This window comes from Canis aureus, chromosome 5 (assembly GCF_053574225.1).
Source record: "Canis aureus isolate CA01 chromosome 5, VMU_Caureus_v.1.0, whole genome shotgun sequence".
Taxonomy (NCBI): domain Eukaryota; kingdom Metazoa; phylum Chordata; class Mammalia; order Carnivora; family Canidae; genus Canis; species Canis aureus.
In genome coordinates, this window is record NC_135615.1 from 56,586,544 (window position 1) to 56,609,984 (window position 23,441).

Consider the following 23,441-nt stretch of genomic DNA (forward strand, 5'->3'; position numbering starts at 1 on the left):
GCACCATTTATTGAAGAGACTGTCCTTTTTCCAGTGGATAGTCTTTCCTGCTTTGTCAAATATTAGTTGACCATAGAGTTGAGGGCCCATTTCTGGATTCTCTGTTCTGTTCCATTGATCTCTGTGTCTGTTTCTGTGCCAGGACCACACTGTCTTGATGACCACAGCTTTGTAGTACAACCTGAAATCTGGCATTGTGATGCCCCCTGATATGGTTTTCTTTTTTAATATTCCCCTGGCTATTCAGGGTCTTTTCTGATTCCACACAAATCTTAAGATGATTTGTTCCAACTCTCTGAAGAAAGTCCATGGTATTTTGATAGGGATTGCATTAAACGTGTAAATTGCCCTGGGTAGCATTGACATTTTCACAATATTAATTCTTCCAATCCATGAGCATGGAATATTTTTCCATCTCTTTGTGTCTTCCTCCATTTCTTTCACAAGTGTTCTGTAGTTTTTAGGGTATAGATCCTTTACCTCTTTGGTTAGGTTTATTCCTGGGTATCTTATGCTTTTGGGTCCAATTGTAAATGGGATTGACTCCTTAATTTCTCTTTCTTGTTAGTGTATAGAAATGCCCCTGATTTCTGGGCATTGATTTTGTATCCTGCCACACGGCTGAATTGCTGTATGAGTTCTAGCAATCTTGGGGTGGAGTCTTTTGGGTTTTCTATGTACAGTGTCATGTCATCTGCAAAGAGGGAGTTCGACTTCTTCTTTGCCAATTTGAATGCCTTTTATTTCTTTTTGTTGCCTGATTGCTGAGGCTAGGACTTCTAATACTATGTTGAATAGCTCACTACTGAATTTTAAGAATATAGAATGAGGCAAAGGAATGAGCTATTGAAAAATCAGAACTATTTTATTTTTTAAATCGTACCACAGGTACACAAAGTTGGGTTATGATTTTTATTTTTTATTTTTTTAAAGATTTTATTATTTATTCATGAGAGTACACAGAGAGGAGACAGACAGAGGCACAGGTGGAGGGAGAAGCAGGCTGCATGCAGGGAGCCCGGCGTAAGACTTGATCCGGGGTTACCAGGGTCATGCCCTGGGATGAAGGCAGGCGCTAAACCGTTGAGCCACCCAGGCTGCCTGGGTTATGATTTTTAGCTCATAACATTGTCATCATGGCCCACTTCCATTTAGTCTTCAATTACTTATTATTTTTAACAATAAGCACTCAAATCTGCCACCCTGAACAAGAGCTGAGGTCTTGAGGACCATAACCCACATCTAATCCCAACTTTTTCCTTCTCTTACATTGCTAAAAAATAAGTTTACTGCGTATAGATATAAAGGGTATGTAGGTCTTTGTTTTTAACTTTATAAAAATATTGTACTGAATTTGATCTGACTTCTTAAATTTAATATTATGTTGCTAAGATTCATCCATATTTTGTCGTTATAGCTCATTTGTTTTGACTATGGTATACTACTAGGCATGACGATTACACTATTTACTCATGCTCTTTCCTCAACCCTCCTCTCCGCTTCTGACCTTTGGGTGGCTTCCAAGTATTTGCTGTTGTGGATAGTGGTGCTGAAAGCATTTATTTGGTTGTCTCCTTTGGTCTATTTGCAAGAGTTTCTCTAGGAAGACATAAAATTTTGGGGGAGGAGCTTCTGGGACATAAGGCAAATAACAAGGAGAGAACCACCAGAATTGTCCAGAGCGGTTGCATCAAATAGTACTATTAACAAAGCACAAGATTCTCGGGATGCACACATTCAGCCTTTAGTATTGTCATATATTTTAGTTTTTGCCAGTCAAATAGATTAAAAATTGTGTTTTGTTATTAAGTCAGTGGTTTACTTCTCTGTCATTAGTCATGTTGAACATCTTGTCATAGGTTTATTGGCTGGCTGTGGTACCTTTTTGTCTTTTTCTCTTGGGTTATCAGAAGAGGCAAACAGGACAGACGATAAAATTCCATGATGAATACTGTGGAAAAGTAACGAGACTAAGGGGTTAGACTGTGATTCACAGGTATCGTACATACGTTTTCTGTAAAGGTAGCATGTGCAGAGACTCTGAACAAAGTAAAGTAGCAAATCTTCGAAAGGTCAAGGAGAAGGACATTTAAAACAGGGAACAGCAAGTGTAAAGGCTCTGGAGTTGGGGACAAGCCTTTTACAGTGACAAAAGAAGAAAGCTTTGTGTAGTACAGTAAGAAATGAAGTTTAGGAGAGCAGAGTAACCACATTATAATGGAATGTCTAGGTCTGTAGTCCGCAAACTGTGACCCATGGGGCCAAATTCAGCCCATAATAGGAGCTAAGAGTGATTTTATATTTTAAAAGGTTGTGTTTGGGGAATGGGGGATGAAGTGCCACAGAGGTCTTAGAATATTTGCCATCTGAGTTTCTGTAGGAAAAGTAGATTATGGTGGGGTTTTTTTATTTGTTTTTTGGAGTAATCTGAACAACGGTGTGATGTGATATTCATGTGTATCTAAAAGGTTGTGGTAGGGTTTGGTATAGCAGAAGTTAGCCAGTTAGAGCCCGTTGGAGTAATCCTGGTAGGAAATTATGGCTTGGACTAGGGAAGAAGTGAGGTTGGTAAGAAGTGATTGGATTATGGGTGTGTTTTTAAAGGTGGTGCCATTAGGAATTGCTGTGGAGTTGAATTGGCTAGATCTAAACATAAAGATCGGAGAGTTTTTCTCATTTTTAGTTTTAAAAGGAATAAATATAAACCCACTATTTTAAAATCTGTACGTATATAAAATAAATTTCCATTATGTTTCCATCCGCCTTCCCACTCTTCAGAGGTATCCACTATTAAAAATGTGCAGTGTCCTTTCTGACACATTGTACTTTCAGAGAAGTACTAACAATGTTCTAGAACCTGTGTTTTTCACTTAATATTCATATTCTGTGTTGAATATACAAAGTTTATTCTTTTAAGAGTATGTATTTGTGTATATATGTACATATGTATGAATACATATATTTATAGCTATATGTACACCATAATTATTTTATGGAGGAATATTTTAAGTTTCTGTCAGTCTTCTGTAAATAGAAAAAAGCTGCAGTGTGCATGTGTTAAATTTTAAATTTTGTTTCTAGGTCTCATGCTGTTGCATGTGTCAATCAGTTTATCATCAGTAGGACTCAAGCTCTGATGTTGCACATTGATTCTTTTATTGAGGTAAGATTTGTCTCCCTCTCCCCCCCACCCCCTTTGGTTTTAGCAAAGTTAGATGTTAAATTATTTCTGGTAGTATTAAAATTGGAAAAAAAAAAATTAAATTGGATATAGTGTAGACTTTGTGACTTTTGTTGACTTATATTAAAGCATTTTCCTTCTGTTAAACTTTTTAATGTACAATACAAACATTGATTATGGTATGTGGGTGTTTAATATCTTGACTAGAGATTTTTTTATTTGAATATACTATTCAAATTCCAAATATAAATTGAATCTCCCAGTTCACTTTAGTATTTGAAATATAAAACATCAGTGAATCTGAATAATCTTAAGAATCTGAAGGCACAGACTAAACCATTGTAGAATTAGAGGTGTCAGGAAAAAATTGACTCTTAAATCTCAGCAAGTGTTTCTAAAGACCCTTTTATACCTTATACTTTATACCTAAAAGCAGAAAGACAACGTAAGCATGTTTTTCTGGCCATAAACCCTAAGCAGTAGAATTCTTCAGAACTACTACTACTTGGTAACAGCAATCGTAAACAGGTTGGTTTTGTTGTTGTTGTTGTTGTTGTTTAAGATTTTATTTATTCATGAGAGAGACAGAGAGGCAGAGCCATAGGCAGAGGGAGAGCAGTCTCTATGCAGGGAGCCTGATGTGGGACTCGATCACAGGACCCCGGGGTCACGCCCTGAACTGAAGGCAGACGCTCAACCACTGAGCCACCCAGGCGTCCTGTGAACAAGTCATTAAAATTCTCTAAGCACTTCACTTATATTTTCATTAAATGAAAGTCTATTCCTTCAGCTTTTTTTTTTTTTCTTTTAAGACTTATCTATTTATTTATTTTTAGAGAGCCAGCTTGGGTTGGAGGAGGGGGCAAGAATCTCAAGCAAACTTCCTCTGAGTTGCTTTGGTTGTCTCCTTTGGTCTATTTGCAAGAGTTTCTCTAGGAAGACATAAAATTTTGGGGGAGGAGCTTCTGGGACATAAGGCAAATAACAAGGAGAGAACCACCAGAATTGTCCAGAGCGGTTGCATCAAATAGTACTATTAACAAAGCACAAGATTCTCGGGATGCACACATTCAGCCTTTAGTATTGTCATATATTTTAGTTTTTGCCAGTCAAATAGATTAAAAATTGTGTTTTGTTATTAAGTCAGTGGTTTACTTCTCTGTCATTAGTCATGTTGAACATCTTGTCATAGGTTTAGAGAGCCAGCTTGGGTTGGAGGAGGGAGCAAACTTCTCAAGCAAACTTCCTCTGAGTGTGGAGCCCAATGTAGGGCTTGATCTTACACCCATGAGATGATGACATGAGCCAGAATCAATAGTCTCACTGACTAAGCCATCCTAGGCACACACTCCCCACTCCCCAGCCCCAGTTCTTAAAAATTTTGGAGGCCATCCTGCTAGTATTCTTGTTGGGACAATTAAGAGAAAAGGGGGGGAATACTGTCATAATTTTTCCTCAAAACTTAAATTGACCAGCTTCTTTCTGATCATTTCTTACTGGTAGACTAGGAGTAGTAGCCATAAAGATCCTCTCGCCATTTAAAAGCTGAAACTAAAACATGAGTCTTCAGTATATTTACTGAGTCATACTCTGAATCAGACTCTGTGCTTGGTGCTAGGGATACATAAATTTTATGCCTACACTTTGGTGTAGAGGGTAGTGGATAATGTTAGAGGTCTTAGAATAAGACTACCTGAGTTCAAATAAAGCTCAGCCCTACAGCCGTTAACCTTGGGCACATAATTTAACTGATGTTTTCAGTTTCATCATCTGTAAAATGAGGCTAATAATAGATCTACCTCTTGGATTGTTAAAAAGATATTTGCTGTAACTAAATTAGAACAATGCCTGCTACAGAATAAGCAAGCGTACAGGTTAGCTACAGCTATTATTATTTTTAGAATTCGTAATTTTAGTAGTAGCTCTTCTTAGTATTTCACAGCTTAAAAGGGGAACAAGGATAGATATACCAAAATCTTACACAGAAATATAATTTAGAATAAAAGAAATAAAATTCTCTTCTGAAAGCTTTTGCATTCCACATGAACTTTAGCACTTAGCAAGTGGAGCAGAAACGTTTACCAACATTTTAAAATATTCCCATTGGTGTTAAATACCATGTTAACATTTCTTTGCTTCTTGGTAATCCTAAAAGATTCGAGCAGTTTTCCATCCTATAGGAGGAGTAAACCACCAGACACATCGTAGGCCCTCAAACCATTTGCTAAAAGAATCGTTTATTTCTTATTTTTTTTTCCTCAGGGGCAAATATTAAGTCTGCTGAGTCTGACAATATTGAATGAAAAGTGTATTGGTTACTAACAGTGGCTAAGACCTACCTTGGCAAAGATAGATATTGTACTTAAGACAAAGATATCAGATTAAATAAAGAATGTGCATGTAAAACATTTAAAAAGGAAGTACAGAGTGTCAAATGCAGAGGCAGGACTTGGGGAAGTGAAGTTTTTAAAATTTTGCCACAATACTTCACATGCTGTCACATTTGATACTTGAATTTCTCCATTGTCTTACCCCCCTTGTAATAAGATTTCAGGTTCATCTATTTGGAGATGTGTCTGTGATTTTTGAGAAAAGATGGGACACATTGGATTTTTCCTGTCTTTTTAATGATCTTTTTACTACTTTGAAGTCTGTGCAGTTAAAGAAAAATTCAGGAATGAGAGGAGGAAGGCTGTTTTTTCTTCTCACATGTCCATTTTGCAACCCGTACAAAAGACAACTTGTTCTCCTAGTGGAGGCTGGTTGGTACAGTGAAATGAGTGTGGACCTAAAATTCCATGAAAACCATATTCAGATTCCCCCTGCCTAGCAAGTTACATAACTTCTAAACTTTTACTTTATCTGTAAAATTGAATAATAATGTCTTGAAGATGAAATGAAATAGCCTGTTGTTTATTCAGGCTTTTTTCCCCCATAACCTTGGTGACAAGCTTGTTAAGAACAGCTTGAGACCAGTGGCTGCTTTTGCTATTTCCTCAGTAGTTGACTTGGTGAGCAGCAGCAGTTTGGGGTTAAGGCTATTTCTCCATTGTTGATGCTTGTTAAGAACTTATACCTGTTACTACCTTAAGACTCAGGATTGGTAGAAATAATCTCTTGACAGACAGTACCTCTGAAGGAAAATCAAATTGTGTCTTAAAGATTATCCTCTGGGTGAGCTAGATGAATGCCCCGTGTCCTAATGACACGATTTTATTCTCACAAACTAAAAGTTAACTTAAAACACAGCCAATCATTGTTTCCAAAAGAATGGCGTTAGATCATTTTATCAAAATCACAGTTTCTGGCAATTACCATCCTACATTTAATTAATTGTTTTTACAACTTAATATTGCAGTTCAGTTGATTCAGTCTTTATTTGTACCTTACCTTAGAGTTTCTTTAAATGTTACTTACAGATGACTGGTTGTTATGTATAAACCTTTCTAATATATTGGATGCTTAACTAGAAAACGATGTTTCTTATGCAATAGAATCTCTTTGCTTTGGCTGGTGATGAAGAACCAGAGGTACGGAAAAATGTGTGCCGGGCACTTGTGATGTTGCTTGAAGTTCGAATGGATCGCCTGCTTCCTCACATGCATAACATAGTTGAGGTAATACAGGGGACTTAAAAGCTCATTCCTCCATTTCCCCCCCCCCAGAAAAACCTTGGGAACAAAATGTATAATGTTAGATTTATTTAAGACATTTGCTGGCGAATAACTGAAAAACACTTCATGATGGTCTTAAAAATATCTTATGGTGATTTTCGTGAGATTAAAGAGGTTTATAAAGAGAGAAATTTACTTAAAGGAAAAGAGCTGTTAACCAGAAGAACACAAAATAATTTAAATATTTCTATGTTAATTAGATATGTGTTAGACCAAATGATCACTAAAACTGTTAAATTAAGTGGCACATTCTTATGTCTTTGGAGTTTGGAATTAAAGTTAAGTGTTTGCTTTCCATCCATTGCTGGTAGTATTGATCTGACCCACTTAACGATTTATGGTAAAAGTGAAATTTCTGAGACGAAAATACATAATTGTTAGTTGCAGCAAACCATTTAGATATTAAAAGACTATTTCAATCCCTCTGCAATTAAAATAATTTTACTAGGAAATTCTGAGTATACGTTGATCAAGAGTTAACCATATTTAAAGGAAGTAATACATAGTAACAAAATAAAATTATTATTAGAACAAAACTTGTTTGGACAATAGTCCTGCTAGAATCAAATTGTATGACCTAATTTTTATATTACTGGCTATAGTTGTACATTAGTATATAGCTTGCAAGTGTATTAAATAATATGGTGTTTGTTTTTTTTAAGATTTTATTTATGAGAGAGAGAGCACGAGCAGGGTGAGAGGCAGAGGGAGAAGCAAGCTCCCCACTAAGCGGGGAGCCCAATGTGGGGCTTGATCCTGGGACTCGGGATCATGACCTGAGCTGAAGGGAGACACTTAACCAACTGAGACACCCAGGAGCCCCTAAATAAGGTGTAGATCCTCTTTTCACTTCCAGAGATATGGTATGCAGAAGGAAGATCTTTTTTTAAAGAATGGGGGTCTAACAGTTGTAAGAAAAAGGCCAGCATCTACAGCGTACAGCAACTCCTTTTCCAAAACCTAAGGAAAGATCATTGTAGAGGTAAAGATAGGCAGCAGGATTAGGTGGGAATAAGTGATGAACCTGTTCTCCCTGAAGTGCTTAGAAAGAATCAGGTTGAATTGGTTGAAAGTTCAGTGTAAGTCGGAGCTAACCAGAAAGTTTTAGCATTTGCTGGGGTCGAGTCACAGCTGGGAGCCTAACTTACAGGGCCACAGTTAGTTAGCAATACTCAGCTAGGTAGTAGGACACCATGTGGAATGTAATAGCGGCTGGCCTATCACGACTGTTGTGTTGCCACGTTTTGCCACATGAGATGTTCTAATCAGGCAAAGGATAAATACAAAGACTTCATGCAACACTTGACCTCATTTCCAGGCTTGGGTACATTGGAAAAACATATGTGTGCCTTTGATTAGATTTATTTTGTTTTAACACGTAAAGTTTGTTTTTGTTTTTTTTTTTAAGAGGGGTAGGCGCTGCCTTTGGGTAAATTTAAGATCAGTTATTCCTACAATTAAGAGTGAATTTGGTTTGGCGTGTTGGAAACTACAGTTGCACTAGGAAATGTCCCTACTTCTTTCTAAATATTAAAAAATTTACTTTTGTATTTGTATAGTATATCACTTTACATATGTGAAAATATATACAAGAGACAGCTTGAGTTATGATGTTATTAAAAGATTTTTCATTTTAAAGAAAGATACAATGGAGTTTTTTATTTTGATCTAAGAAGACAATTTTTAATACAGGTTTAAAATCTCAAGGGTTTCATAAAATACACCTGTATAGAAGCAGATACACCATTCGTGATTTGAACACTTTTCATTAGGCAGCATTCTAAAGCGGTGGTTAAGTTTGGCTGCATTTTCGAGTTGACTCGGAAACTTTTTGAAAAATCCAAACCCTGGGTTGAGAATCACTGTAAAGTTAAGGCAGTAGCAGAGGACCTTTAATTTGCTAAAAAAATAATTAGGTTTATTTTAGTTTTATAACTTAAATTGATTAACATTAATGCTTTGTTTTCAGTACATGCTACAGAGGACGCAAGATCAAGATGAAAATGTGGCTTTAGAAGCTTGTGAATTCTGGCTCACTTTGGCTGAGCAACCCATATGCAAAGATGTACTTGTCAGGCATCTTCCTAAGTAAGTGTTCCTTCTTTTGCATGCTACCTTGTTCTTAAAATTAACAGTAATTCGGGGATCCCTGGGTGGCGCAGCGGTTTGGCGCCTGCCTTTGGCCCAGGGCGCGATCCCGGAGACCCGGGATGGAATCCCACATCGGGCTCCCGATGCATGGAGCCTGCTTCTCCCTCTGCCTCTCTCTCTCTCTGTAGCTATCATAAATAAATAAAAATTAAAAAAATATATTAAAAAAAATTAACAGTAATTCCTCATTTTTACATTTTTTAGATGACATTCTTCTGCCATCAGGGAATGAAGTTCTAAAAAGTCAGACTTAATTTTACTTGGCATAACTTGGTTATAACTAAAGAGATTTTTCAGGAAGCCATTGTTTTTTGTTTTCAGTGTTTTTTTTTTTTTTTTTAACTACATGGTTTATTCTAAATCATAATTTTGGATAATTCATGGCACAGTTCTTTTTTAATTATTTCAATTTGACTGGACTCTGATGGGGTTTTTTTTTTTCCCCTCAAAAACTGATTTTCCAATAGTTATAGATGCTTTCTAGTTTTTTTATTAGCCTGTTATTAAGCCCATTTGTAATGCTGTTACATCAGGTTTTTAAAAATACTTTTTTCCAATTTTATTGAGATATAATTGACATAAAATATTGTGTTGGTTTTAGGTGTACAACATAATGATTTGATACATATATTAAAATTACTTCTAAAAGTAATGCTTTTTTCTTTTTAAAATAAATACAGCCTCGTAGAAAAACATTAAAATTGGAAATTTTCAGGAGTACCCAGGTGGCTGAGTTGTTTCAGTGTCTGCTTTTAGCTCACTCAGGTCATGACCCTGGGATTGAGCCCCATGGCAGCCTGTTCAGTGGGCAGTCTGCTTCTCCCTCTGTCCCCACTGTGCTCTCTCTCAAATAAATAAAATCTTTAAAAAATAATAATAATAATTTTCACCACCCTGAGTAATCAGTAAGAGTAGTTTTGATATGTTGTCTTTGATTTTTTTTTTTCTGTGTTAGTACCATACACCAAATACTATTTATTCAGAGTATTGGGGAGGGAATTAAATGTATTAGTCTGTAAAAAGTACTTCATGTGGTGTCTAGCTATATTTAGTGCTTAAAATTTTGATTATACTATTTTTTTTATTCTTTTCAGTTCTGTTTTATGCAATTTTCTCTGTATCATCATTTTTAAATTTTGAGTACTTTTCCCTCATGGTGTGTATACTATGTATGTATATTTAATTGACTCTTCTGTTATTGAATATTTAAATTGTTTGCCCTTTTTTTAAAATCATAAATAATGGCCGAGTCAGCATCTTTCCTTGTCCATAAGTGGTTACTTCTTCCAGGTAGAAATCTTTTATTAGAGAGGAAGAGGGATCCCTGGGTGGCGCAGCGGTTTAGCGCCTGCCTTTGGCCTAGGGTGCGATCCTGGAGACCCGGGATCGAATCCCACATCGGGCTCCCGGTGTATGGAGCCTGCTTCTCCCTCTGCCTATGTCTCTGCCTCTCTCTCTCTGTGACTATCATAAATAAATAAAAAATTAAAAAAAAAAAATAGAGAGGAAGAAAGAGAAAGACAGTGGGGAAGGGCAGAGGGAGAGGGAGAGACTCTGAGGCTGACTTCATGGCCCACGTGGAGCCTGACCCGGGGCTCAACCTCACAACCCTGAGACCATGACCACCCAGGTGCCCCTCAGGTAGAAAGCTTTACAAGTGAATTTTACCAAGGTCATAGGGGCATAAATACTTCAAACTGTTGTGTGGTAAAGTCAGCACCAGTGTCCCAGCCTATTGCATGCAGTCTTAGCAATCTGGATGAGCAAAAACCAAAGCCACTTGTTTAGTTTGTTACAATATTGGTGGGGTCACATTTTTCCAGATGTTTACATTGCTTGGATGATCTCATTTTCATGTCCATAAAGTTCTTTTTCAGTAAATCCTTTTTCCACCCAGAAAGCAGCAGTTGCACCTCTATTTTGTTCTACTCTCTGGAGTTTATTTGGGAATAAAGTGCCAGGTGTTGTGCTAAATGGATTTTCTCTCTTTAGGAAATCCATATATTAATGTTTTTTCTCCCTACTTATGATGCCACTTTTATAATATGCTGGATATCTATCCACAAGAGAGCACAGTGGTGGAGAGGGAGAAGCAGGCTTGCCCATCGAGCAGGGAGCCCAATGCAGGACTCGACCCCAGGACCCTGGGATCATGCATGACCTGAGCTAAGGGCAGCCGCTTAACTGACTGAGCCATCCAGGCACCCCTATATGCTGGATTCTTACTATAGGACTGTATGACTCCAAAAGTCATATAAACATTGATTCACATAAACTGAAGAAATTCTGTTAATTTAAACCCAAGCTATAACATTAGGAAGTACTTGATAATGTGCAATTTTAGCTTCATGCTCCTACTCGGTCATTATACTAATAAAACCTAAATATCTTTAAAGCAGGCAAGAACTTGGTAGCAGGTTATAAGAGCAGAACTCAATCATTTTGCTGTGCTAATTACTGCTGATATTAAATAACCCAAGTCTGTGATAACTGGCTTTTATTTATACATCTTCCAAACCATTGGTTTGGGATCCATTTTTATATTAAACAAGGCTTTTATTTTTCATTTGAATAATATATTTTGAGAACTGGAGAATATCAACATTGATCTGATGCGGAGATAGAAAATATAATAAAAGATACTAGTTTTTCCTAGCATTGTTAACTAGACTCGTTTTTATTATGAGCAAAAACTATTTGCTTAGGAGTAAAAATTGTATATGTAGTGAGAACTCTCTTATTAGTGTGAACTCACAAAGCACCAAAGTGACAAGGGATGACGGTAAGTTTTATCTGGGGGCACCTCGGTGGCACAGCAGTTGAGTGTCTGCCTTCGGCTCAGGGCACAATCCTGGCATCCCAGCATTGGGCTCCCTGCAGGGAGCCTGCTTGCTTCTCCCTCTGCCTGTGTCTCTGCCTCTCTCTCTGTCTCATAAATAAATGAATAAAATCTTTTAAAAAAAATTTTTTTTACTTGTTTCTGGGCTCTTGGTCTTTTCTTTTTTTTTTCTTTTTTAGCCACTATTCTCTTTTGATTATTAAATATTTAATCATATATATTTTCCTATCTGGTAGAGCAAGTCTTCATTTCTTTTTTTATCCCAGTTATTTTGGCTTTTCCTCGCCTTTATTCTTATGCAGTAATATCTCCTGACACTGTTAAATGGATTAATCCACATAAAACAAGTAACCTAATGCCTAGTCCATATTTTAGGTCTCAGGATACATTCATGGTTGCAGTTAACATTATTGCCTTCCCATGATGTTGCATTAAAAGTTCTCTTTCTGTTGGGACTCCTACCTGGCTCATTTGGTAAAACATGCGACCCTTGATCTCAGGGTTGTGAGTTCAAGCCCCATGTTGGGCATAGAGCTTACTTTTATTTATTTATTTTTTTAAGATTTATCTATTTATTCATGAGAGGCACACAGAGAGAGGCAGAGACACAGGCAGAGGGAGAAGCAGGCTCCATGCAGGGAGCCCGCCATGGGACTCAATCCCAGGACTCCAGGATCACACCCTGGGCTGAAGGTGGCGCTAAACCGCTGAGCCACCTGGGCTGCCCTAGAGCTTACTTTTAAAAAGAAAGGGAAAAAATTTCTTTTTTTCCCATTGGTTACATGAGGCAATTAGACCTAAAAATAATAAACTGCCATACAAGATTGGAATTCATCAGACACGTGGCACATTGCCGCATGGTCAGAGTTAATTTCCATATCTCAGTTTCCAGCTTCATTTTCTTGACCAGCTTAGCATTCCCTTATTTCCTGCACATTTTTTCGTTCTTTCTTTCTCTGGCACAGACATCATAATCCACATGTCAACTCTACTGACCATAAACCTCCAGCTACCCTGCATCTCCCCTGCTCTGCTCTAAAAACTGTCTTTGCTTCTTGTCTTGTGTTTTTGGGAAAATTACACCACCAGGAGAATTGATGGCTATAGAAATCCATGGTTTTTACTGTCACGTGGACTCTTCATGCTGCCAACTTTTCTTTTTTCAGATCCTCTTTTATCTTCCATTCACTAGAACAACTGTTCAAACCTTCATTGTTCTTCTGAATTCTCTTCTTTCATCCTGAGCACTTCTGCTTTATAGGGAAAATAAATGACCCTTCATCTTGCCCCACAACTTAAAGATAGATTTTCACATAGGTTGTCTTCACCTAACCAGTCTTTCTCCTGATGGTCTTGGATAGCATAATCTTTTCTTCAGGGACCTCACTCTATCAAATATAGATACATTCTCTCTTTGAACGTGATCTTTTACTTCTTTCTCCATAACTTTACCATTTTTTCCATCTTAAAAAGAATAAAGGGTGAGGCGCCTGGGTGGCTCAGTGTTAAGTGTCTGCCTTTGTCTCAGGGTATGACCCCGGGGTCCCGGGATCAAGTCTCACATCAGGCTCCCTGCATGGAGCCTGCTTCTCCCTCTGCCTGTGTCTCTGCCTCTCTCTGTGTGTCTCTTGTGAATAAATAAAAATCTTAAAAAGGGGCGGGGGGGCCTCACTGTCTTTATAGTCTGCCATCTGTCCTCCCTATTTCCCCGAAGTTCCAAAGATGATTTTTTCTTTAAAGATTTTAGGTAGGTATTCATGAGAAACAGGCAGAGGGAGAAGCAGGCTCCCTGCAGGGAGGCCGATGCAGGACTCCATCCCAGGACCCCGGGGCCACTTCCTGAGCTGAAGGCAGACGCTCAACCGCTGAGCCACCCAGGCGTCCCAAAGATGAATGATTTTTTTGTATTGGTGATGGAAATGAATCTGACTCAGCTGCAAAATGCCTATAGCTTATGAAATTGGGTTTTATTATAAATTTTATATAGTCATGTTATATTAGCTATAATGTTAAATTACTATTAATCTGTATTTTAGAATTTAGAAGGACTTTAAACAAAGTGTGGCTGTCCCCCCTCCCCCTTTTTTATGTATATATCTCTAGGGAATTTTAAACCCCACTGCTTTCTTTTCCCTATTACTATTCCTTTAGTTAACAAGGGTTTATAATATTCTCTCCTTGATGACAGAGTTGTACTCACAGTTGGTATTGCACATATATTTATTTAATTGACATTAAAGGAGTTAATTCTTTGAATAAAGCCTCTACAAAGGCCTAACACATGAATGTAGAGAGTGAGCGTTTCTTATGTCTGGTATGGGGGAAGAAAATTACTTTTGGTGTTAGGCCAGCCTGATTTTGAATTCTGACTTTCCCATTATTTAAAATTAATGACCTTGTGAAAATAACCTCTCTAAGCATTAGTTGACTCCTCTGTAAAATGGTGATCATAATACCTTTCTCAATAGGTTTTAAGGGAAGTGCTTATTAATAAGCCCACTGCTGGTGGTCATGAGTATGAACTTCTTTTATCTATTCACACTTCGCAAGCCACCACGAACAGTGAAAGGTAGAATTCAGAAGCCAGAGAACTGTGGACTTTGTTTTTTAAGATTTTATTTATTTTGAGAGAGCGCACATGTGAGCACATATGTACCCTCGGAGGCAGGGTGTAGAAGCGTGGGAGAGAAAAGAATCCCAAGCATACTCAGGTTGAGCACTGAGCACAGAGGTGTACATGGACTTGATCTCCTGGCCCTGAGATCATAAACTGAGCCTGAACCAAGAATTGGACGTTCAACTGACTGAGCCACCCAAGCGTCCCTAGAACTGTGAACTTTTTAAATGCTTCCCAAGGGTTTTCATAACTTTTTATCCCCAGTAGACCCCTTTTTTTTTTTTTTTTTTTTTTTAAATTTTTATTTATTCATGATAGGCACACAGTGAGAGAGAGAGAGGCAGAGACACAGGCAGAGGGAGAAGCAGGCTCCATGCACCGGGAGCCTGACGTGGGATTTGATCCCGGATCTCCAGGATCGCGCCCTGGGCCAAAGGCAGGCGCCAAACCGCTGCGCCACCCAGGGATCCCCCCAGTAGACTCTTAAGTGTGTGACGGGCCAGTGAGAAAGAAAATCATCAAAACTTAAGAAACTAGTCAGGGGCAGCCCCGGTGGCACAGCGGTTTAGCGCCGCCTTCGGCCCAGGACGTATGATCCTGGAGACCCAGGATCGAGTCCCACGTCAGGCTCCCTGCATGGAGTCTGCTTCTCCCTCTGCCTCTCTCTGTGTGTCTTCCATGAATAAATAAATAAAATCTTTAAAAAAGAAAAAAAAAAAAAAACTAGTCAAAGCTTAAAATTCTCATAGCTACAAAAGGAATCGAAGTTAGTATTTTGACCTTTTCTTACATGAACTGGTAAATTTTTTTAACTATCCCAGATACCTGGGATCCCACGTTTACAGACATCTTGATTGTGTCTTAATCACTACATTAATACTTCAGACTGGATATGATATCCCAATTTCAATAATTTTTTATTGGAAATTTAAGTTCTTCATTTCTTAATGTATTAAAATTTCCTATGTTCTTTAGTGAAGACTATAATAACCTTTGTTGATAAAGCTCTTTCATTTTTGCATTATTATTTAGGATAAATTACTTTAGACCTAATATATTTTGCATTTTAAACACTATCATCTCTCATTAAAAGGAGTGCAAATACTGAATGTAGGCTCATTGTAAAAATGTCACAATATTTAGAAATACATGATTAATTTTATCCCTTTTTTGCCTATTCAGTTCTCTCCCCAAAAATACCTTTTTTTGTGTGCATTTTTTGTGTATCATTCCTATATAGTCTGTTTATACAAGTAATGACATGGGTAATCTCATGTTTAACTCCAATTGAACCGTGCTATATGTGTTTCATTTTTAACCTATTTCTAACGAAGCCCTAAATGATGGATATTCATATTGTTTCCAGTTTTGTTACAAGGAACATTATTAATCTTTAAGAATTGGGAATGTGTGTTAGCATATTCAGGATAAATTCTTAGAGGAGAAATTGTAAATTTTTTGCTACTGGTTTTATTTCTAAGTGTTGACAAGCTACTAAGATTCCAACAGTAGATCCCATGCATGAGCATGTAAAAGGCCTCAGCTTTGTATTAGGAATACTCGTCATTTGAGAAGGGCAGACATTACACGGTATGGTCTAAGACCAGATTAGCAGTGGTGGTTGTCTCTTTGGTGTTAGTAGTATACGTAAGGTCATTAAGACTTTTTAATAATTCTTAGGAGATCTTTAAATATATATTTCATGGTTTTATTTTTTTTATAGATTGATTCCTGTATTAGTGAATGGCATGAAGTACTCAGATATAGATATTATCCTACTTAAGGTAAGGAAACTATATTCTGGTGAATAGGCAAGGTTGTTTTTTAGACTTTAGAGAATCTTTGATTAACAGAATATTCATTTAAAATAGACCCTGTGTAAGTAAGGTTTTTATTTATATGTGTGTGTGTGTATAAAAAATATGCTACAGAGTTCAAAGATAGAAGTACACAATGAATTTGGGTGCTAGTGTATTCTAACTTCATTGGAACCAGCTGGTGACACTGGCAGAGTTAGCATCAATTTCCTGTTGATTCAAATAATTTATAGTTTATTTTAAAATTTATTAAATATAGTCTGAATTTTATTCAGGTACTCTGGGTTATACTAGCTGATGGGAGGCCATATAACACAGTCAAAAGGCCTGATACCTACCATGGGTTACAGAATAGTTTCTTCTCCTCTTAATAAAGAACTGTTTTCTGCAGAGGGGAGTGGTTCTTAATGAAGAGGTGTATATACCTTCATCTGCATGGCATCATCTCTCAGTATTTGGATTCTTTTATTCATGTATATATTATTATAACATTTTAATACCATCAAAACTTTTCTTTAAAAAAAAAAAAACACAATAGGGTGATGTTGAAGAAGATGAAACAATTCCTGATAGCGAACAGGATATAAGGCCACGTTTTCATCGATCAAGGACAGTGGCTCAGCAGCATGATGAAGATGGAATTGAAGAGGAAGATGATGACGACGATGAAATTGATGATGATGATACAATTTCTGACTGGAATCTAAGTAAGTCAAAAGGAAAAATACGGTTGCCTGCTTTATTGAGAGCTAACTCACATATCATGTAGTACCCTCGTGAAACGGCACAAATCAGTAGTTTTTCATATATTCATAGTTACACGCAACCATCACCACAATAAAATTTGGAACATTTCATCACCTTAAGAAGAAATCCTGTTTTTATTAGCGGTCACTCCCCATTTTCTTCCGATCCCTCAGCCCAAAGCAACTACCAATATCTGTTCTGTCTCTCTGGATTTGCCTATTCTGGACATTACCTGTACATGGAGTCCTTCAATATCTGGTCCTTCATGACTCTGTTGTTTCACTTAGGTTTTCAGTGTTTGTCCAGGTTACGGTATATTATCAATATTTCATTTCTTTGTAGTGTGGAAAAATTATCCATTATATGGGTATCCCACACGTTTTTTATCCGTTCATCAGTTGGTGAACAATTTGTTTCTCTCTTTTGGCTGTTGTGAGTGATGATGCTTTGAACATTTATGTAACGTTTGTGTGTGGACATAGGTTTCACTTCTCTTGGAGATAAAACAGGAGTAGGATATGATAAGTCTTTGTTTAAACTTTTGAGGAACTGTTTAGGCTGTTTTCCAAAGTGGCCCCACCATTTACGTTCTTACGACACTGTCTTAGGGTTCCAGTTTCTCCATATGCCTGCCAACTTCTGTTATCTTATTATAGCAGTTCTAGTAGATACAATTATCTTTTTGTGGTTTTGGTTTGCATTTTCCTGGTGGACCTGTTCTTATATTTAATGTTCATTCTATTGCTTAAAGAATTCTTACCTCAAACTGCCATTTCTCAAAAGGCCATACATTTTATTTGGCATTATGAAACAGGAACACTGGACACAGGCTACCCCTGTTTTCTTAACATAAACTTATTTTTCATGATAATTTGCATGAGTGTTAGTTGATCATCAAGGATAAATATAAAATAACATAAATTGTTTTGTCATACTCAAAAGCTTTTAGAAATGTCTTGTTTTCAACCTTAGCTGCAAATCATATCTGTTGAACTGGCATTCTAGGCCACAGTCTAACGAGATGAGGAACTGAGACGCGTGTTTTGTTTTTGTTTGTGTGCTGATTTTTAAAGCTTTGCTGCTCTATTTAGGGTTTCTCAACCTTCAACAGTTGACCTTTTGCTACATAATTCTATGTTGTGGTGGCTGTCATGTACATTGTAGGATGTTGAGCAGCACCCATGACTCTATAGTAGATGCCAGCAGCACCATACACACACACACACACACACACACACACACACACAGTTGTGACAACCAGCAGTGTTTTCAGACATGGCCTGTTGTCCCCTGGGAAACAGAATTCCCCTAGTTAACTGATAAAGCAGTTAGGGACATGAATCATCAGGCCGGACTGTGTAATTCATTTGGTTAAACGTTAATTCCTCTTGCCCCTTTAGTTTCCTGTAACAGTTCCTTAGAGTGCCCAGTGTGCCTAGCACTAAGCCAAGGACTTGGCATGCACCTCCCATTTAATCTTTACAACAGCCTTAGGTTGGTAAGGAAGCTGCAGAAAGAGAAACTTGCCCAAGGTTGGTTACCATGGCTAGTACTGATGGCACACTTAACTTTGGATCCCAGCTCTCTCACAGTAAGAGAACCCTAGTTCTTCACTGCTATCACAGAGCCAGAGCCAGCCCCCTGTTATCTGCAGACAGTGGGTACCTGAAATCACACACAGTACCAAACCCCGTATATATGGTTTTTTTCTTACACATACATACCTATGATAAAATTTAATGTATAAACTAGGTACCGTAAGAGATTAACAATAACTAATAATAAAGTAGAGCATTGAACATACCATAATAAACATTATGTAATGTGGTCTCTCAGGATTTCTTCCTGTGCAACATTCACCCTTCTTGTGGTGCTATGAGATAATAAATGTCTGCATGATGAGCTGGGGGGCGGTATGAGATAGACATGATGAGAACATTAGGCTACTATTAGCCTTCGGGTGGTGTATCAGGAGGATCATCCATTCCAGACTGCACTTAACCAAAGGTAACTAAAGCCATCAAAAGCAAAACTGCGCTGTGTGGGGCTACTGGACCTTCTCCCAGGGTGTCCCTACTTTGAGGCTGGAGACAGGATGGGTTAAGATTACAGTACAGGGAGCGCCCAGACGGCCCCGTGGTTTAGTGTCTGCCTTGGGCTCAGGTCATGATCCTGCGGTCCTGGGATCAAGCCTCTGTGTCATTGGGCTCCCTGCTGGACGGGGAGTCTGGTTCTCCCTCTGCCTCTCCCCTCCCCCTCCTGCTCTGTCTCTCTCTCTCTCTCAAATATATCTTTTTTTAAAAAAAGATAATAACATATAGTTAACTTTACACAAGCTATATAACATATGTTGAATTGGGGAAGGGAACTACTACTTCACATCCCATTTTTATATCTTTCCAGAAGTTTCTCTATGAACATGCAGGGGGGAAAAAAAAACCCTTGTTTTTATTTTATTGGAGAAAAGACTGACTTTCTAGAGATTAAATGTACTTATTGGTTGTTTTCCATATATCATGTAACTCATTTCTGTATTAGTACATAAAGATTTCTTTCTCTTGGGGATCCTTGTGTGGCGCAGCGGTTTAGCGCCTGCCTTTGGCCCAGGGCACAATCCTGGAGACCCAGGATCGAATCCCACATCAGGCTCCCGGTGCATGGAGCCTGCTTCTCCCTCTGCCTCTCTCTCTCCCTCTGTGACTATCATAAATAAATTAATTAATTTTTTAAAAAATTTAAAAATTAAAAAAAAAAAGATTTCTTTCTCTTTTGTGGTGATGTAATACTCATTTGTATGGATTTACCATGCAGTACAACAAAGACCCTTCTTTGAGTAAGGTGTCACTTCTAGTTTAACAGCCTTTTTTCAAAAAGGATTTTTTTAAATATGAATTTTAATACTGTGGAACAATTCATGACCAACTATTTAGTATGCCTAATCACATTGGGGAAAATTTTTATACTTAACTATATTTTTTGTTTTATTTATTTATTTATTTTATTAAATGCAATCTGAATTGATACCTAGTTCCATGGCTAATAGGTTCCTTTGTCTGGAAAGAATATTTTCTGGCATATTTTATGCTTCACGTGTTGGTGACTTGGTGAGATTTATTTGCTTAACTTCCTCCTGAATCATTATGTATTTGATCCTGAATGATCTACCACTAAGAAATATTAAGTAGAAATAATAAATGTACACATTTTGCTGCAGATTTGTAGAATTGGACATCATATTGTAGAAGCATGAAATTGAGTGGAACAGTATTTGTTTTGGTTTTTCTGGATAGATAAATCCTGTGTGGCAGTCATATACAGAATAGAAGATCTTCGTAATTAGTTTGCTAATTCTTGGTCATAAAAAAGTATTTCTTGTTAATAGAGACAGACTACCTGCTATTTAATTATTTTAAACTTTAGATGTATGATTAAGGCGGTACACATATAATAAATACTCATGATAATAGAGTTTAATCTAATATTCCTGAATTAAATGTTTCTTTAGGAAAATGTTCTGCTGCTGCCCTAGACGTTCTTGCAAATGTGTATCGTGATGAGCTTTTGCCACATATTTTGCCCCTTTTGAAAGAGTTGCTTTTTCATCACGAATGGGTTGTTAAAGAATCCGGCATCTTGGTTTTAGGAGCAATTGCTGAAGGTAAGTCTTAAGTCAAAATTAAACTGTGAACTCCTTGATGGACCCTAATGCAGATGGGCCGCTTTGAGGAGTAGTTATTCTGATAAGCAAAGACCATTCAGTCTGGAATTCACATACTTTTTTTGCTCTCTTGGTGTTGCTGATGTGGAATAAAGGACACCATGATCTACACTAACCTTAAAAAAAGATATTTGAATCCAAAAGCTATCTTAGGATAAGCTTTTACCTTCAACCAGTTAACTCTTATTAAACAGCTATAGGCTTAACTTATAACCCCTCCCAGATATTTTACAAATGCTCCTGTTACAATAAAGGGAACAGAATGAGAGGACTGATGTCAGAAGCATCCCCATTGCTAGAAAAATAATTTTCTCCCTTGCTAAGTATAAAAGCCTGGTAGGAGAGTCTCATCATCCTCTATAGAGGGTTAATGTGTCTTGACTGTTAGGCTTGTATACACAAGAAATCGAAGTATTTGGTAGGTACTTTTGAAAGCCATTATTTGTGTAACAGATGTAAAGTGAACTTTGTTAACCCTACTAGAAGATACTTAGGAGCAGTTAGCTTGTTTTGTTTTGTTTTGTTTTTAACTTGGAGCAGATTATTGTACTATATTGCAGTGGAGATGACTGGATATTTTTTATGGATATGTTTATTTAGTATTCAGCTGAAATAATTTTGTTTTAACCGAATTTTAGTACTTTCTGAGAGATTTGTTACCTTTTTTCCAGGTTGTATGCAAGGCATGATTCCATACCTGCCTGAGCTCATTCCTCACCTTATTCAGTGCCTCTCTGATAAAAAGGCTCTTGTGCGTTCCATAACGTGCTGGACTCTTAGCCGCTATGCACACTGGGTAGTCAGCCAGCCCCCCGATACGTACCTGAAGCCATTAATGACAGAGTTGCTAAAGCGAATCCTGGACAGCAACAAGAGAGTACAAGAAGCTGCCTGCAGGTGGGACAAATCCATAACATTGTTAATTGTGGCGGGGAAGGGAGGGGACATTTTCCGTGAGAAATTAATTTTCAGCTTTGTGGAGGAATGTTGGTATTAAACCATTAATGGAGCTTTTATTACCTGTATTTTTTAATCTGATGATTCTGTAAATCAAAATGTGAGTCAACTATGCATCAGTGTTTGCTGTTCCTTCAACTCATTTCTTTTTTTCTCAGTGGCTATGGTAACAATAGAATTCTCTTCCACCCTAATTCTTGCAGACATCGGGAGTGGTGACGTGACGGTGGACGTCTCGCTTTTGAAGGGATAACAAAGTTTGAGCAGATTCACATCATTAGTGTAAAAACCAGCTACCACAACTCCATTAGAAAGCCCTACAGTGACTTGTCCTCCGTCACTTAGTGAATCTGCTCCAGCAGCTGTTCTGTCATTTGGGTTTGCTGCTGTGTTTTTGTATCAGATCAGCAGTTAGTTTCATTACTATAAATATTCCAGTTTTCTGGAACAAACCTTTCTGTTCTGAAAAGTCCTGACACACTTACAGCTCTTAACTTTCTAACGAGAATTGCTTTATGGTTGACTTTGTTAATAAGAAATAGTTGAAAAAGAGGAGAATAAATTTAAGTGGAATTGTACTTTACCAGATGTGAAGCAAAAATACCTAGATGCATTCTCATTCTTAATAAAAGAAAGTTGAACTAAAGGGGCTCTGGTGATTAATAGTACTACCTTTTGTTGTTGTTGTTTTTTTTTTAACGAGAGAAGGATACAGACTATGTTTGGTTTCCTGCAAATTTGTTGTTGGTTTTTGTTTTTGTTTTTCTAAACTCTCTATTAGCTGTTAGGGATATATTAAGTGCTGAGTTTACAGTCCCTGCCATCTTTAAACTTTGAGGCTAGTATAGAATACCAAACATCCATATAATTATAATTCATGGCAAGTGCTGTAAAGGAAATAGTTTATAATTTAAGGTAGGGTTTTCACTAACAAATAGCTTAAGCCTATCATTTTAGAAAATTCCTGAGTGGTTAGAATAGAAAATAATACAAACCTTAATTTTAGAAATGAAGAGCCAGGTACACCTTAGAGTCCGGATAAATTTAGGTCTAGATTGAAGTTAACTCCTCAGACCCGGGAGTGTTTGCCTTTCATATATATTTGTCTTAATAGATAAGCCATAAATGAGGCAGATTTGTCCTCACAAACACACTGTGCATTCTAATGTATAGTGTAGGACTCAGACCAACATTTTTTAACCTTTACCAAGGAAAAACTGACAAAAATAATCCATATATTTAAAGTGTACTACGCGATGACTTGCTAAACATGCACATTATGGAACAATTGGCAAGATCAGGATAACACATCCATTACCTCACAGAGTTGACATAAGTCTTCTTTGTGTGGTGAAAATGGTTAAGGTCTACTCTCAGCAACTTTCAAGTATACAACACTATTATTATTTATAATCACCGTGCTGTACATTAGATCCTCAGAATTTATTCTTGTAACTGAAAACTTGTGCCCTTTGACCACCTGCATCATCCCATTCCCCCCTCCTGCTAACAAACATTTAGGAGGTCATGATACTGTGTTTGATACACAATTAAACACAATTAAAACGCAATTAAATTGTGTTTAAACACAATTAAAAATGTTTCTGTGTCCTTTTGTGACCCTTAGAGTGTAATCTGAATGGTGATTAGAAGTTAAAGTTTTAATTCTGTTTTCATTAATTTGGAACAGCCACTAGAATTTAAGCTCCCTTTAAGCTTGTTTCACTCATTGCTATAGCC

The 23,441-nt window shown here is 37.3% G+C and overlaps 1 protein-coding gene across 4 annotated transcripts in view; it reads left to right on the plus strand.

The window, feature by feature from the left end:
• TNPO1 (transportin 1) overlaps nucleotides 1–23,441 on the plus strand; it is a 96,875-nt gene that overhangs the window by 50,843 nt on the left and 22,591 nt on the right. For all 4 annotated transcript variants that reach the window (XR_013380070.1, XR_013380071.1, XM_077898132.1 and 1 more), the window contains exons 7-13: nucleotides 3,082–3,163; nucleotides 6,676–6,798; nucleotides 8,825–8,943; nucleotides 16,186–16,246; nucleotides 16,818–16,986; nucleotides 20,532–20,684; nucleotides 21,416–21,641. Coding sequence is in view for 2 of the 4 variants with exons in the window: in XM_077898132.1 (XP_077754258.1) it covers nucleotides 3,082–3,163; nucleotides 6,676–6,798; nucleotides 8,825–8,943; nucleotides 16,186–16,246; nucleotides 16,818–16,986; nucleotides 20,532–20,684; nucleotides 21,416–21,641 (933 nt within the window). In the remaining 2 variants the exon portion in view is untranslated. The remainder of the gene's footprint in view (nucleotides 1–3,081; nucleotides 3,164–6,675; nucleotides 6,799–8,824; nucleotides 8,944–16,185; nucleotides 16,247–16,817; nucleotides 16,987–20,531; nucleotides 20,685–21,415; nucleotides 21,642–23,441) is intronic.